Raw genomic sequence first — 15422 nt, forward strand, 5'->3', positions numbered from 1 at the left:
ATGGCTTGTTTCTTGAGTAGCTACAGGAAATACCGTCTATAGTAGGCTATTGGGAAGTAAGCGTGGAAGTCAAAAGAACCATGGAGAAGCCACCAAAGTAAGTTAACACATCTGAAGCATGATGGCAATCTGGGTTGGGAGGATCAGATGATGAATCAGCTCATCCTCACTTTCTACAAGTGTTGGGGCAGACTACAACATGCTGGATGGGAGCTCTGAGACTTGGAGTCCCCACGCTTGGAATCAAGTGGTGGGGAAGGCTGAACTAGCTGCAGCAATAGTTGCAGTGTCTACATGGCTCCTGCAAGATGCCAGTGGCAACCAAAGGCATGCAGTTATATTTAACAAATACTATTTTCAGATGCTTTAGAGTTGCCAGCTTGAGTTGAATGTACAGTGGCTGTGTTCACATGGTACCATGAACCACAAATGAGAAAATTATTAGCCAAGCTTGTCATAGACATCCAACCCACATGGTTTGTTTATGGTTTACTGTACTGTGTAAAGATAGAAAATTGGGTTGAATAAAGTGGTTTAACTAACTGAAGGGAAGCATGTTATGTGAACATAATCAGTGGGACTTACTTCAGAATAGACCTGCATATCAATGGGAGAGAGCATTAATGTATGTGTTTTCTAAAATATTTCTTATGGTTCCGTGATTTTAGGTTTGTAAGACTAGGTTTAGGACAACAGAAGAATTAGTGAAGTTGCCGCACCTGCTCAACCAGTCTGGCTTTGTTAAAAATAGTGGCTTAAGTGCTTTCCTCTTATTAAGGAGATTTCTCTGTGTACAACAGAGGAAAGAAGCCTGTTACTTCTTAGAGTTATCAAACTAAAATTCTCACCATGCCTTACTATTGGTCATAGTGACCAGGAATGCGGCAATTTGTAGGTCAGCAACACCTGGAGAGTTACAGGTTTCCTCAATCTAATGGCTGATGGCATTGGAGTGGGGTGGTTAAACACACACCCAGTTTCTAATTTATCTTTAAGTTATTGCAGTGGGAATCAAAAATTAGCTTAGAGCTCAGGAAACCCCTTTCTGAATTTGAATATTGTCCTGAAAATCTGATGGGGAGCAGAGAACTTCAGGACTCCAGTGGAATGTTAATGCCGTGAAGTTTCTACTTATGATTAACTATACAAGTTGATAAATAAGTGCAAATATTATAAGATGAAGGTCAATCCTAGTAACCTCAGTAAATCCTGGGAATTATACTAGTACCATTGGTGTCTTGAGGGATTGGAAGATTTGGAGTGCTGATGGTACTCTTAAAGTCTTAATCCACAAACTGATTGTGTGGAAAGCTTGGAATGCACAAATCCATTAAATCTGGTGGGTTTTGCCATGCCTGATATTACATATGGGGACTATGTCACTGTTGACAGCGGGAGTGCTACATCTAGAATTATATTCATAAATCCTGAATGGCAACCAGAAGTTGTATTTCCTACTTCTACACCTCAGTTCTGTAGTAATAATGGAATCTAGCAGTTCAGTGATGAAAACTAGTAATGCTTCCAGAATGGTCAGTGGCTGCCTGGGAGAATACTTTCCCATTTAGCAGTTTCATAGCTTCCAAATTCCCTCTCTAGAGACACCTACCTGAGACATGCCCTGTTATATTTTCTACACTAAGTCAAATTAAAACAAAACAAAACAAAACAGGCCTAAATCTTTAGTTGTATTCACTTTTGCTGGAATATGGTCTGTTATCTGTTTCTCTGCATCTGCATCATCATCATCATCTGGTTTCCCCTACCTTGGGCTCCTTTCAGATGTGTAGGCTTCCATTCCCAGAGTTCTCAGCAATGGCCACATTGACTGGAGAATTCTGAGAAAAGAAGTCTCCATCCATTTGGAGGTTTTGAGATTGGGTAAGGTCTCCAAACAGCAGCTGATATAGAGTGGCCAACCCATTTTAGAAAGGATGAAATTGGAACAAGTTTAATTTGGTTAGTTCTTTCAATTACCTGGATAATTAAATGAGTGGGTAGTATAGGTTGAAGGAGTGAGTTGCCCAGGTTGTTTTTAGCACAGCAACTGTCCATTGTCATTTGATTGGTTCAGGATCTAGAAGTCTTTTCTCAATGGCCTTCTCCTTTTCATACTGTTGTAGGGCTAGAATGGACCAATGAATCCAATCCCAATTAATGGAGAAATTCAGATTAAAGCATTTCTGCTGGATGGCTATCCAGCCTCTGCTTGAATTAATGGGAGAGCACCACTTGATGACTGATTGCACTATTAAACTGCTCTTGGTTCTCATGCTCCTTCTTACAAAGTTTGGCTAGAGAAGATAACCCTAGTGTGAGAGAAAATGTTTTGCATGTTGAATATACATTGCATTGCAGCTCCAGTGAAAAACAGTGTAGCACATAATAGGAGAAACCTAGACAGTTGCTCCCAGTCACAGCAGATACTATTGGCCACATGGATAGAGTTTGGATAAGGAGCTAGAGGGTGGAAAGGGTTAGAGACCTTTCCCCCTCAGCTTATCAACATGATCTAGAACAGGGTTTCTCAACCAGGGTTCCATGAAACCCTAGGGTTCTGTGAGAGGTCACTAGGGCTTCCCTGGGAGATCATGATTTATTTAAAAAATTATTCCAAATTTGGGCAACTTCATATTAAAGAAGTAAGTTTCATTCTTTGTTTTTAGTTTAAGAACACTGTTAATGCACATATACAGGCCTACACATGAAACAAATATAATCATTTTGTAACTTCTGGCCTAGATTTGAGCCTGAATGTGCAGGGGTCCCTGAGGCCTGAAAAATATTTCAAGGGTTCCCCCAGGGTCAGGTTGAGAAAGGCTGATCTAGACATTCCAAAAAGGAATGTCACACTACACATTAGACCAGGTATGGGGTACTTGTCCTCCACCAGAGGTTGCTAACATCAAAAGGTTGCTAGTGAAGTCTACAGTGAGACGTATAGGGAATTGTAGTTCAGTACCATTTTGAAGGCCACTGGATTCTTACCCTTGCATTTGATGCCTGAAGGTGTACACCCATCATCCCTTTGAGGTAGCCCAGGCAGGAAGCCAGAACCATGAGTTCTATCACTACCTTTATTGTAGGGTTACATTAACAGAATCTTGCACGTCTGGAAGTGCTTCTCCCCTCCCTTGCCTTTGCTTTCCAGAGAACTAGGGAGGGGTCCCTCCTGAGATGCTTTGTCCACCCCCATTCCTTTTGGGGGCTGAAATATCTCTTGTCTGACCATTGTCCTGGCTGTGGCTCTTCCAAGGTTCTTCCTACAGCTCATTACAATACCTGAAAATATAAATATGGGTCAGATAAATCTGTTTGGTCATACACACACGCCTACACATTGTAATGCAATTTTTGCCTAACTGGTGTCCTCCAGATGCAATGGAATTGCAGTCATGTCTCATCTTGTTCTCATCTCATCTTTCTTGTTTGCCATGTTGAGGAATTCTTTGAGAGAGGAGATCTACGAGGGGAGGCCTGTCCTGCTGATTTCAATTTGCAAGTCCCCATCAATGTTCCTCTGAGACAGTGTTTCTCAACCTTGGCAACTTTAAGATGTGTGGACTTCAACTCCCAGAATTCCCCAGCCAGCCTTGGGGGCTAAAGTCCCCACACATCTTAAAGTTGCCAAGATTGAGAAACACTGCTCTAAGAAAATAGTCCAAAAAACAAAGTGTCTTCAAGATGGCCAAAGCCATATGCCCTGGGAATTAATTTAAATAGGGGTGTCTGAAGTTCCATGCTGAGCACTTTCTCTTTAGAAACCCAAGATTTGCTCCTGAGTAATGCTGTTTCACAGTTTAGTTAACCACAGTAGCTCTGTTGGCTGTCACTTGGAATCTATGTTTATTCCTAACAAACTGATCAAGACTAACATAACCATGAAAATGATGAGGATGTTTGGTGTACATGGCAGTCCCCCTGAGTAATCAAACAGCCTGTTATATAATGTGTCTCTGAAGCGGGAGGTGATGTGATGGTCTTCAGTAATGCCGCTGGTTCTCAGGAAGGAGGGAGCACATTCCAAGGAGGAAGGCAAGATAAGAGAAAAAGCAGTCCAGGGATGGAATGTGAGAAGACTAAGAGATTCAGACTAGCCCCACCCTAGAGCCTTCCCAGGTTATTCCCCCTTAGGTCAGGTAAAGCAGCTTTAGTCTGGCAAGATTCTGTCTATACGGTGTGAGCACATAAAGAACTGAAGTTTGACTGGATTGATTCTTCGTCGTTCTTGGGCTGGGCCTGACACAGCCACCTGCTTGGTTTCTATTTTGCTGCTTTCAAAATCATTTCTTGGGGTGACTATTGGTGATCCTAGCTAATGTTTCCTGCAAACGTCAGGACGCTCAGGAAAGGCATCTGAAATGTCATGCCTTGACTGCAAAATGCCTTACATATCTTGTGGAATGACTCTGTGTCACCACCTGAGTTTTGCTCCTTATATGTTCCTTTTCCTCTTTGTCTTATTGTGCTGATGGTGTTTCAGCAACTCATACACTCATTGTGTGCCATTGGCGAATAGCAAACAAACAGAACTGATAGATTGAATGAAACAAGGATATGACTGCATGAGTCATATGATTTATGGCAATAAAATGGACTCTTATCATTTAAGGCAAATCATTAGCACATTTTTCTTGAGAAGCCACAGCAAAATGCATGAAAAAAAGCTGTTATCTTTGCTTCTCTGAGCCACTTGTGTCATGTTCACCATTCCAATGTTACCGTTACATCGTAACGTTTCGCATGTCATTTGGCTGATGCGTGTTTCGTCTGGGAGGGGAGGAGGATTCCATCTCGTGGGATTGTTGTATGTTAGCAGCTGGATTGGAATGTGTTTGGGTTATCTCGTGTGTTCAAGGTTCCTTTCCCAGGACATCAGCAGAAATGGTTACCAGCACCTGGGGGGGGGGGGGGAGTTTGCAACGGCAGGGCGAGGGGAGGGATTACATTTGAGCCGAGGGTTTTTAGTTTGTATTTGGCGTGCTTTTACTCATTCTCAGCTTTCTCTGTATTTGCATACTATTCTTTAATAAATCAGATATCATTAAGTTCCTGCTTGTGAGTCTGAATCTATTAGGGTAGGCAATCCTTACATAAAGCTGAGAATCTCAAAAAATTTTCCATTAGCCCCTTTCCAGATTTATTTTGTGAGGGAGAAGTGCTAGCGATGAGCAAACCAAATCCCCAAATCACGGGAAGCGAGGAATCGAGTGAGGGGGAACCTGACTCCACGGTGATAAGAACAGAGAGGGTCCCTACTCAGGAGCTCTCAGAAATTCGGGAGGTGTCGAGCTCCAGCCTGGGAGAAGAGGAGGTTGGAGGTAAAAGAGCCCCTGAACTGACCAGCGAGTTGCCAGGCGAACTGGTCACCTGGGATGAAACACAGGGACCCCTACCAGGGACGTCCAAAACGTCTTGGAAGCAGTGATACCCGATGTCCCCAACCGTGGTGAGGCAGGAGGGAAAGGAGGATTCCCAAACCCCTGACCGGATAAGACTGGTGGAGTGCCGCTATGCGAAAGGGCAGTGCCTCTGATGTGGAAAGGAAGGTCAAGACCGATGATCGTTCGGGGAAGCTGGCGGGGAAATCTCCCTCCCTACCCAGGAAAATGAAGGCAGCCATGGCTGAAACTGAAGTGGAGGAGGTTCCCTACTTCGGGTGCAAGGGGGAGCCCGATCTACACCAGCTGGCGGGAAACGCCAGCCACCTGCTCTAAGGAGCACCTGTGGGCAGGTGGTGGAGGATGGGCGCGAACATGTTTTGGTGAGTGCCAACTATCCCACACTGAACATGAAAGTGAAGTTAGGCTCCCGCACAAGAACCATTGAAGTTTCGGCATTGATCGATTTGGGGTGTTCGCGTTGCTTGATGCACCCTGACGTGGTGGCTGCTTTGGAGTTACCCAGCTTTCCACTGCAGTGTCCCATGATTTTCACCCAGCTGGATGGTTCTATGGCGGGGTGGAAACCGGTCACCCATTACACGGGCATGGTGGCGTTGCAAATGGGCAGCCACCGTGAGGGGCTGCCGTTTGTGGTGGCGACTGTGGGGCATCCCTTAGTCATTCTGGGGATTCCTTGGTTGGTCCAACAAAACCCCTATATAAATTGGGTACACAGGACTTTGACTTTTGGGGATGGTTTCTATCAAGCCCCTGGGGAGGAAGACGCTCCAGAGGCTGCAGTGGGGAGGGTGGCGGCAGCAACCCCGCATTTCACTGTCACCCCACTGGAGGGCTTGCCGGAGCAATACCAAGGCTTTGTGGATGTGTTTGGTGAGAAAGAAGCAGACCAAGTCCCACCCCATCGAAAAACTGACTGTGCGATAGAGTTGGTCCCCGATGCTCAACTGCCCAAACCAAAAATTTATGCCATGACTCAAAAGGAACTGGCAGCGTTGAGGGAGTTTGTGGACAAAAACTTGGCCAGGGGTTTTATTGAACCAGCAAATTCGCCAGTGGGCGCCCCCGTCTTGTTTTGAGCGAAGAAGGATGGGACATTGAGACTTTGTACAGATTACTGCGGATTAAATGCAGTCTCGATATTAAACAAATATCCTCTGCCGTTAATAAAAGACAGGTTAGCACATCTGGCTAAGGGGAAAATCTTCTCTAAGCTGGATTTGCGGGAAGCCTATTTCTGCATCTGCATACGGGAGGGGGATGAATGGAAGACTGCTTTCAATTGTCCACTGGGTTCTTTTCAGTATAAAGTTTTGCCTTTTGGGTTGGCGGGGGCACCAGGGGTGTTCATGCAATTGATCAATGAAGTGTTACATGAACATTTGTTCAAGGGTGTACTGGTCTATTTGGATGATGTTTTGATTTATACTGAAATGGAAGAGGAACATGAGCGCTTGGTGAAACAGGTGCTTAGCAAACTGAGAAAGGGTGAGCTCTATGCTAAGCTTTCTAAGTGTGAATTTCATCAGACTCAGCTTGACTACCTGGGGTACAGGATCTTTGACAAGGGCATTGAGATGGATCCTGTGAAGATTCAAGCTATTTTGGGGTGGGAGTGCCTGCGCACCTGCAGGCAGCTCTGAAGTTTTCTTGGGTTTTCCAACTATTACCGCCAATTCATCCAGGGGTTCGCCGAAATTGCGTTGCCTCTCACTGACTTGTTATGCATGAAGGGGTTGGGGGACACACGCAAGGTAAAGAACCCGGGGGCATTGCTTAATTGGACACCTGACTGCCAGTTGGCTTTCAACAAGCTCAAAAGCCTGTTCACTGCTGAACCCATTCTTCAACACCCTGATCCCACTAAACCCTTTGTAGTTCAAGTGGATGCTTCCAATTTCTCAACTGGAGCGCTCTTGCTGCAAGCGGATGCTGACAACCACCTGAAGCCGTGTGCGTATCTGTCCTGGAAATTTTCCGAGACGGAAGGGTGGTGGCATGTTTGGGAGAAAGAAGCTTTTGCAGTCAAGGCTGCTTTGGAGGCATGGCACCACCTCTTAGAGGGGGCTAAATGTCCTTTTGAGGTTTGGACTGACCATAAAAATTTGGAAGTGCTCAGCACGCCCTGTAAGCTCAGTCCTAAGCAGATCCGCTGGGCTCAATTTTTCAGTTGCTTTGACTTTAAGTTGAAATTCATTCTGAGCAAGAAAATCTTCCTGGCTGATGCGCTTTCCCACCTGCCCCAGGATTCGGTCCAGGCACATGACGTTGTGGGTACACTGTGGACAGAACCCCAATTGGGTTTGCAGGCTGTCACACACAGTCAAACTCATGCGCAGCTGCCCCCAGCTTCAGTTTCACCGGCTGGGGGAAGGATGCCAATTCCTTCGCAATTGCAACAACAGTTTCTGCTAGAGGTGAAATCTGACACTTGGTTGCAAGCGAATAGAGACAATGTTACATTTGACAGAGGCTTCGCTTGGAAGCAAAACCACCTCTATGTCCCTGACAGTCTGCGAAGGGAAATTTTGATTAGTTCTCATGATGATAAAGTGGCTGGTCATTTTGGGTTTGTCAAAACCTTGCATCTGGTATGCTGCCAATTTTGGTGGCCCACATTGAGACGTGATGTAAAAAGTTATGTTGCTTCTTGTCCTGTCTGTGCCATGTCAAAACAGAAGGGGGGTAAGCCGCACGGGCTGCTGCAGCCGGTGGCCAGCCCCTCCCGTCCTTGGGAGGAGATTTCTATGGACTTCATTGTGGATTTGCCTCCTAGTCAGAGAAAGACTGTGATTTGGGTGGTAAAAGACTACTTTTCCAAGCAAGCCCATTTCATTCCATGTGCTTCTATTCCGTCTGCTCATCAATTGGCCCACCTTTTTCTAATCCACATCTACCGGATTCACGGTAGCCCCTCCCGCTTGGTCACGGACCGTGGGACACAGTTCACTTCCCAATTTTGGAAGGCATTTTTGAGGCTGGTGGGCACCAAGCAGGCGTTGTCCACTGCATCGCATCCAGAGACTGACGGATCTACGGAGGTTCTTAATTCCACCCTGGAACAATTTTTGAGGGCATTTGTCAACTATCAGCAGGATAATTGGGTTGATCTGCTACCTTTTGCTGAGGTGGCTTATAACAACACCATCCATCAGAGCACAGGGCACACCCTTTCCATATTGTTTTTGGACAGGATTTTGTTCCCATTCCTGAATTGCCTCAACCCCCCGCGCAGCCCTGCTCTGCTTCTGATTGGGCTGCTCAACTGGCAGATTCGTGGCCAGTGATTCAGCAGGCGTTGGCTGATGCCCAATCTGCCTATAAACTGCACGCTGATAAGCGACGAGCCCTTCAACCTGCTTTTAAAGTTGGTGATAAGGTCTACCTTTCCACCAAGTTCATTAAGTCCCCTCAGCCCTCGAAGAAGTTGGTTCCTAAGTTTGTTGGTCCTTTTCCCATTGTGGGAGTTGTGAACCCGGTCACGTTTAAACTGGATTTGCCACACAATTTGAAACGTTTACATCCTGTTTTTCATTGCAGTTTGCTCAAGCCTGTCAACCACTCCAATCATTGGCATCCGCAACCCCCACCTCCTGCTCCAATCATGATTGATGGACAGCAACATTTTGAGGTGAAGGAGGTCCTTGATTCTTGCCGACTTCGTGGCACCCTGCAGTACCTCATTTGGTGGAAACACTTTCCCCACCCTGAGTGGGTGTCTGCCCATGATGTTCACTCTCCTGTTTTAGTTAGACGCTTTCATCTAGCTTATCCTCTGAAACCTGCTCCTTAGTGTTTTCTGGGGGGGCGGTATGTCATGTTCACCATTCCAATGTTACCGTTACATCGTAACGTTTCACATGTCATTTGGCTGATGCGTGTTTCGTCTGGGAGGGGAGGAGGATTCCATCTCGTGGGATTGTTATATGTTGGCAGCTGGATTAGAATGTGTTTGGGTTATCTCCTGTGTTCAAGGTTTCTTTCCCAGGACATCAGCAGAAACGGTTACCAGCACCTGGGGGGGCGGGGAGTTTGCAATGGCAAGGCGAGGGGAGGGATTACGTTTGAGCCGAGGGTTTTTAGTTTGTATTTGGCGTGCTTTTGCTCATTCTCAGCTTTCTCTGTATTTGCATACTATTCTTTAATAAATCAGATATCATTAAGTTCCTGCTTGTGAGTCTGAGTCTATTAGGGTAGGCAATCCTTACACTTGGGGGTGGAGAGTAATTTTGCAACAGGACAATGAACAGGCAATCAGGAAATAAATAAGCAAGCAAACGTTTTGTATGCACTTGTTTAGAGAATGTGCTGTTGTCTCCTAGATATTAAAATACCTCTGTTGTTGCCTGAATACAGTTTTCAAGCTCTTGGATCTTACATTCTCTCCGTATTGTATTGGAGGGGTATAATGGGTGCTGAAGTCCAAAATATCAGAAAGGCACCAAGCTGGGGAAGGTTGTTTTATGTAGACCACTTGGCATCCAGTAGAGCAGTGTTTCTCAACCTTAGCCACTTTAAGATGGGTGGACTTCAACTCCCAGAACTATTGACATTTTTCCCATTGTCAAGGTAAAAACATAACTAAAGGAATGTAAAGACAGTTCATTATACAACATTTGTTCGTTAACAAATTCCTTGCTTTCAGCTCTTGACTTTTCACAGCAATGCAGTGGTGGTGTTGACAGATCTCTCCCCACAGTCAAAAGTGATGACAATGCCAGAGGTTCAGCCTTTATTTGTTTTAGGGATGTACTGAGACAGATTAATAATTTCATCTACAAGTCTGCCCATAATGACCTTAACATTTCTTTTGGGAGATCTAGGGAGCACTTAGATATACTTCATGGTATATATGTCACAAACAAAGAAGGGAAGAGAACAGTAGTCTTCAATTTCTCAACTGTCCCTCAGAAGCACTGAAGCAGAGCTTCAACTGAAATTTATTTATGGATAAGATGATATTCTGCTGTGGATTTCCCATACATTTTAACCAGTGGAATAGACTGTAGATTCCATGACCATGCTGGCTGGGGAATTTTAGGAGTTGAAGTGCTCATATATAAAGTGCGCCCAGCTGGGGAAGACTAGACTATGTAGATCTTTCTTCAGATCCTGCAGGGGCAATCTCCTGTTCTAGATTGAGTTGGAGAACTGTCGACTTCCCAAGCAATTTCACATGAAGAGCAATCTTAAACCAAAGAGCATTATATTTACATGAATGAATTCTATGCATATGTTTTTTCACTTTTCCCTTAATTCATGGTTAGCTTATGTGGGTGGAAAGACAGACTAGCTAGGACATCCCACAGATGTCTCATTATTGTTGTTTGCATGAGGAGAATAAAGTGATTCCCAAATACTTAGCAGAAACTGTAATGGGAAGAAGGAACAACCCTGAGGGGGAGGAAAAAAAGCCGCAATCAAGACAATGGTCACAAAAAGGAAATCTGAGTCTGGGCCAGAGCTGTAACCCGAGTAAGCATCTCAGGCAAGACCCTCCCTGGTTCTCATGAAGATAAAGGGAAGGAGGGAGGAAGGACATTCAGACTTGTAAAGTTCTGTTACTATAAGCTTATAAATAAAGTACTATTAGCATGCATGACTCTGGTTTCCTAGTCTGGTCTACCTTGAACGGCTGACAGAATCTGATAACAGTGGTTCTAAAGCCTTCCCCTCCAACACAATGGAAGATATGATCTACCCTAGCAAAGGTCTAATTCAAAAAGGAGGAAGGGGTGGTACATTGGAAGATCCACTTCTGTATCATTACCTTGTTGGATCTTCTCAACCTATAGGTCACTAAGGATTTCCCTCTTTGACTCCTTTATATTGCTTCTTTTGACACTTTTTAGCATTTACTAACTTTGAAGGCTTCTGTTCTCAGGGCTGCCATCACCTTTCCAAGTTCTGGTTCCTGATTGATTGATTGATTGATTACATTTCTTCACTGCCCATCTCTACAAACAACTCTGGGTGGTGCTGCATCTCTCTGATTGCCACATGTTTCTCTCTTTCGATAATGGAATAGATACCATGTCAGGCTCAAGTAATCTAGCACATCGCATGGTCTTTCTTTCTTGCACCTTGAATACAGTCAGATTAGGTATGCAGGCTTGATACCGAAGTATCAGAATAAAATTTCTTAATAAATACTTGCTCCTTTATTAAAGATAAGCACCGTTCTCCAGAAGTGCTGTAATCTAGGCAGACAGCTAAAATATGTTGCAGAACTATGAAGTAGTGCCATCTAGAATTCTTCAGTCACTAGCAGTGTGAGATGTTGTCTTTCAGTTTTGATGGGAACCCTATTTCGTGCAAAAGCTTTCCAATTTCAAGGCCTATGATACATACCTTATGACTTGTGGCTAGGTGGAGCCCCTGCTTAAATTTATCATGATGCCTAACGAAACACCTCCTTTGTAAACACAGAAATTTCTATTTAACCTTTGTATTCACCTCTCTCAGTCTGTAAAAAACAAAGGGGAAGAATATAAAGGAAAAGGATGAGATTCATCTGCATTTATGGTGAATGGCATGGATTAATTTATTGTTGTACAATTAACAGATTTTTAATCTGTTTAATAGCAGAAATTCGTAGGGGATTACAATGTTGCCATGACATCTCATTCTATTCTTTCAAATCAGAGTTGGAAAAAACCCTTTAGGGCATAGATTTCAACCTCTGCTCAGCTCAGCAATCCAAACTAAAGCATCAAAGATGCAGATGGCTGTCTAATGAAGATGACCTCCACCGTTTTTCTGGATAATTGGTGCCTCAAACTCTTAGGAAGTTTTTTTCCCCCTAACCTTCAGTCAGAATCCACTTCTTTGTAACTTAAATCCATTATTCTGTATTCTGCACTGTGGAATGACAGTGAACAGGTCTGAATTCATGCCAAAGGTTGTGTTTTCTAATGGACAATGAAGAAGGAAAAAGTATCCTAGACACTAACATTTTGTGTGTGTTTGTGCCTTTGAATCAGTGTTGATTCCTGGTGACTGCCTGGAGAAGTCCCTGCAGTTTTCTTGGCAAGGTTTTTCAGAAGTGCTTTGCCATTGCCTCCTTCCTAGGGCTGAGAGAAAGTGACTGGCCCAAAGTCACCCAGCCTGGCTTTCATGCCTCAGGCAGGACTAGAACTCATGGTCCCCTGATTTCTAGCCTAATGCCTTAACCACTACATCAAACTGGCTTTGACACTAAACACTAGTGTCAGCGTCAGTGTTGGTGACACTAAACACTAGACACCAAAACGCTGCCCTCTTATATTCTTCTGGGAGCCAGACATGACACTTAAAATTTCTTGGAGTAGGGAGCTGCAGGTGCATTTATGGGGATGAGGTTAAAGAAAAATCAAAATGGTGGCTAGAACACCACAATTGTAGCTCTGCCCTTTTTAACCTTGTGCCTTCTAAAAAAACACCCAGCCCCTCCATGGACCATCCCTGGGCTGTGGTAGATAGGGGGATACCACGCATGCTGGTAGATTTTGGGCAGGAATCTTGAGTTTTCTCTTTGCTATTTTCACCACCAGTTTACAGATTATCCTTTAGGTTTCATGAGTCTCCTCCCTCAAACTGGCAGGACGTTGTACTGCTGGCGCTAAACAGGTGAGGGTAGAGGAGCGCTTTGGCAGCTGCACCCCTCTCATATATGAAGGCAAGGTTGGCGATTGCATCATTTCTTTGCCCTCCTATAAGCTCTTTTGATCATTAGTGCATATGGCGAGAGAGAGAGAGATGCGGAAGAGAGTTTTCACCTGCTGTCCTTTGTCTGTTTCTCACCTGGTCTCGTGTTAGGTAAAAGAGGCTTTGTGTTTAAGACAAAGACGATGTCTTGCCTCTCTTCTTTCTTAGGCCTCCCTCTCTTCAGACTGTAGCCTAGATAGAAGTGAAGCTTTTGTATCCTTTGTATTTCTTAATAAATCTAGCATTTAATTCCAATATAATGAATGCCTGTTATTGATAGCTCAGCTAAGCCCATATTCCAACAGAAGAGAATCTCTGTAGCTCAGGGTTGAACTGTGGAGTCCCTTGGTGCTCTCTGAGCTTGGTTGTTTGCTTGCAGACATTTCATAACCCAACTTGGTAACTTCATTAGTATGACTGAGTCCATCTACCTTGCTGCTGGTCATCCTCTTCTTCTCTTCCCTTCCACCTTTCCCAGCATTAGAGCCTTTTCCAGAGAGCTGGGTCTTCACATAATGTGTCCGCAGGAGGATAATTTGAGCCTGGTCATTTGTGCCTTGAGTGAGAACTCTGGGTTGATTTGTTTGATGATCCATTGGTTTGTTTTCTTGGCTGTCCATGATATTCTCAGGAGTCTTCTCCAACATCAAAGTTCAAAAGCATCAATACTCTTCCTATCTTGCTTCTTCAAAGTCCAACTTTCACTTCAATAGAAAGTCACAGGGAATACCATGGCTTGCACTGTTCTGACCTTTGTAGGTGTATCTACTACTTATTAAGCTTACTCCAATGTGAGGTATCTGTAATGCTGGGAAATTGACCTTGAGAAATACTGTACGTTGTCTGTGTGAAAGCATGGAACTTAAGGGGATGTAAATGGATTCAGATTTTTTTTAAAAAGACAGATTTGTAATAAGCTGGGAAAAATTACAACCGGGTATTATGTTACATTCTACCCAAAGGACAGCTTTTCTTGAAGCTTAGGGCTGGAAAGGAGAAACCTATCTCTATGGATGTTCAGATAAAGCATGTACCATAGCTATTATGATCAATAGTAATTCTAAATTGATGTGGAATATGAGCAGGTGCACATGACCACATTAAGAAATAGCCGGAGCTTCACTCGCATCGTCATGGCTACCATCCTGATTTTTTTACTACACCCTGCAGACACCCCAAATTATTCCTTTATGGTTAAATGAAATTTAATTAAAAAAGAAGAAATAAAGTAATAAATTAAAGCAAGAGGGAAGCTTTTTTCTAATGTTTGGTTTGGTTTTTACAGTGTTTATGAACATATAGGCTGGTAGGTTGTAACATGTTCAGATTAGAAAAACAGCAATAGAAATAAATAAAAATTATTTAACTCCCCCAACAATAATAATAAATTAACCTACCCCCAAGATATTGAATAGAATATAGTAAGTAAAGATTGAGGAAGGATTTTAGCTATGACAAAAAATGTTTTGCTAAATAAATAGTATTTATTCATTTATGCAGTGTAGGAACACCATTCTATTGCTAATTCCTGATCAATTCAGAAAAGCAGAGTTTGGCAAGCTGCTTATGATTTGCTCGGGCTTTGGCTTAGTTTTATGTGTGAACCCAGCCATTGTGGTTAGTTCCACCAACCATGGCTAAAACAAATCATAGTTTTGGGCAGTACATACCTGCAATCACAAGGCCTCTTTGGAGTCACTCATTCCTTATTTTATATTTAATGTTTGAAGAACGGAAGCTTCCAGTTGAGCCAGCCTGAGGAAGCCTGATGTTTGCACAGGAAGCAGGTTAGCCTTTTGTAGGGAGGTGTTGGCAGATCTGACTAACCCATCACTGAGGGGCAGAGCTGTCTCAAACGTAGGGATATGTTAAGGGGAGAATATGTGCTGGATATAGAAGACAGACAAGAAGCCCAACTATCCATCAGGGTGATGGAGCCTTCAGGAAACAGGCCCCAATCCCAGAGGTAAATTTGAGAATGATTCGGTGATTCTTTAGTTATTCTGACTTCTTCATAGCTGTGCACAGCTAATTATGATCACAGCCCACTGGTGATTACTTGGCTTTATAAATAAATACAAATAAACTTCCTTCCAAGCAAGCAGGCGATGGATCTGGATGCATTTTAACCAAATAATGCAGTTGATTTGTTTTGGGATTTTGGATTTTGTGTGCATTCAACTGTTGTGCCTTTCAAAATATGATTTATGACTAGCATGTTTTGTGAACCCAGTGAATTGAAGTTTACTTAGGAAACCATGGTTTAAAAAATAAGGGTTAATGTGATGCGTGAACCCAGTCTTACTAATTTATGGATTTAGTAACTAATTTTCT

The 15422-nt window shown here is 43.6% G+C and overlaps 1 protein-coding gene across 1 annotated transcript in view; it reads left to right on the plus strand.

Moving 5' to 3' along the window:
* FER1L6 (fer-1 like family member 6) overlaps positions 1-15422 on the plus strand; it is a 96478-nt gene continuing 81056 nt past the window's right edge. Inside the window, exon 1 of the mRNA XM_063299650.1 lies at positions 1-97. Coding sequence (XP_063155720.1) covers positions 81-97 — 17 coding nt within the window. The 5' untranslated portion in view covers positions 1-80. The remainder of the gene's footprint in view (positions 98-15422) is intronic.

The sequence above is a fragment of the Candoia aspera genome, chromosome 3 (assembly GCF_035149785.1).
Source record: "Candoia aspera isolate rCanAsp1 chromosome 3, rCanAsp1.hap2, whole genome shotgun sequence".
In the NCBI taxonomy this organism is placed as follows: domain Eukaryota; kingdom Metazoa; phylum Chordata; class Lepidosauria; order Squamata; family Boidae; genus Candoia; species Candoia aspera.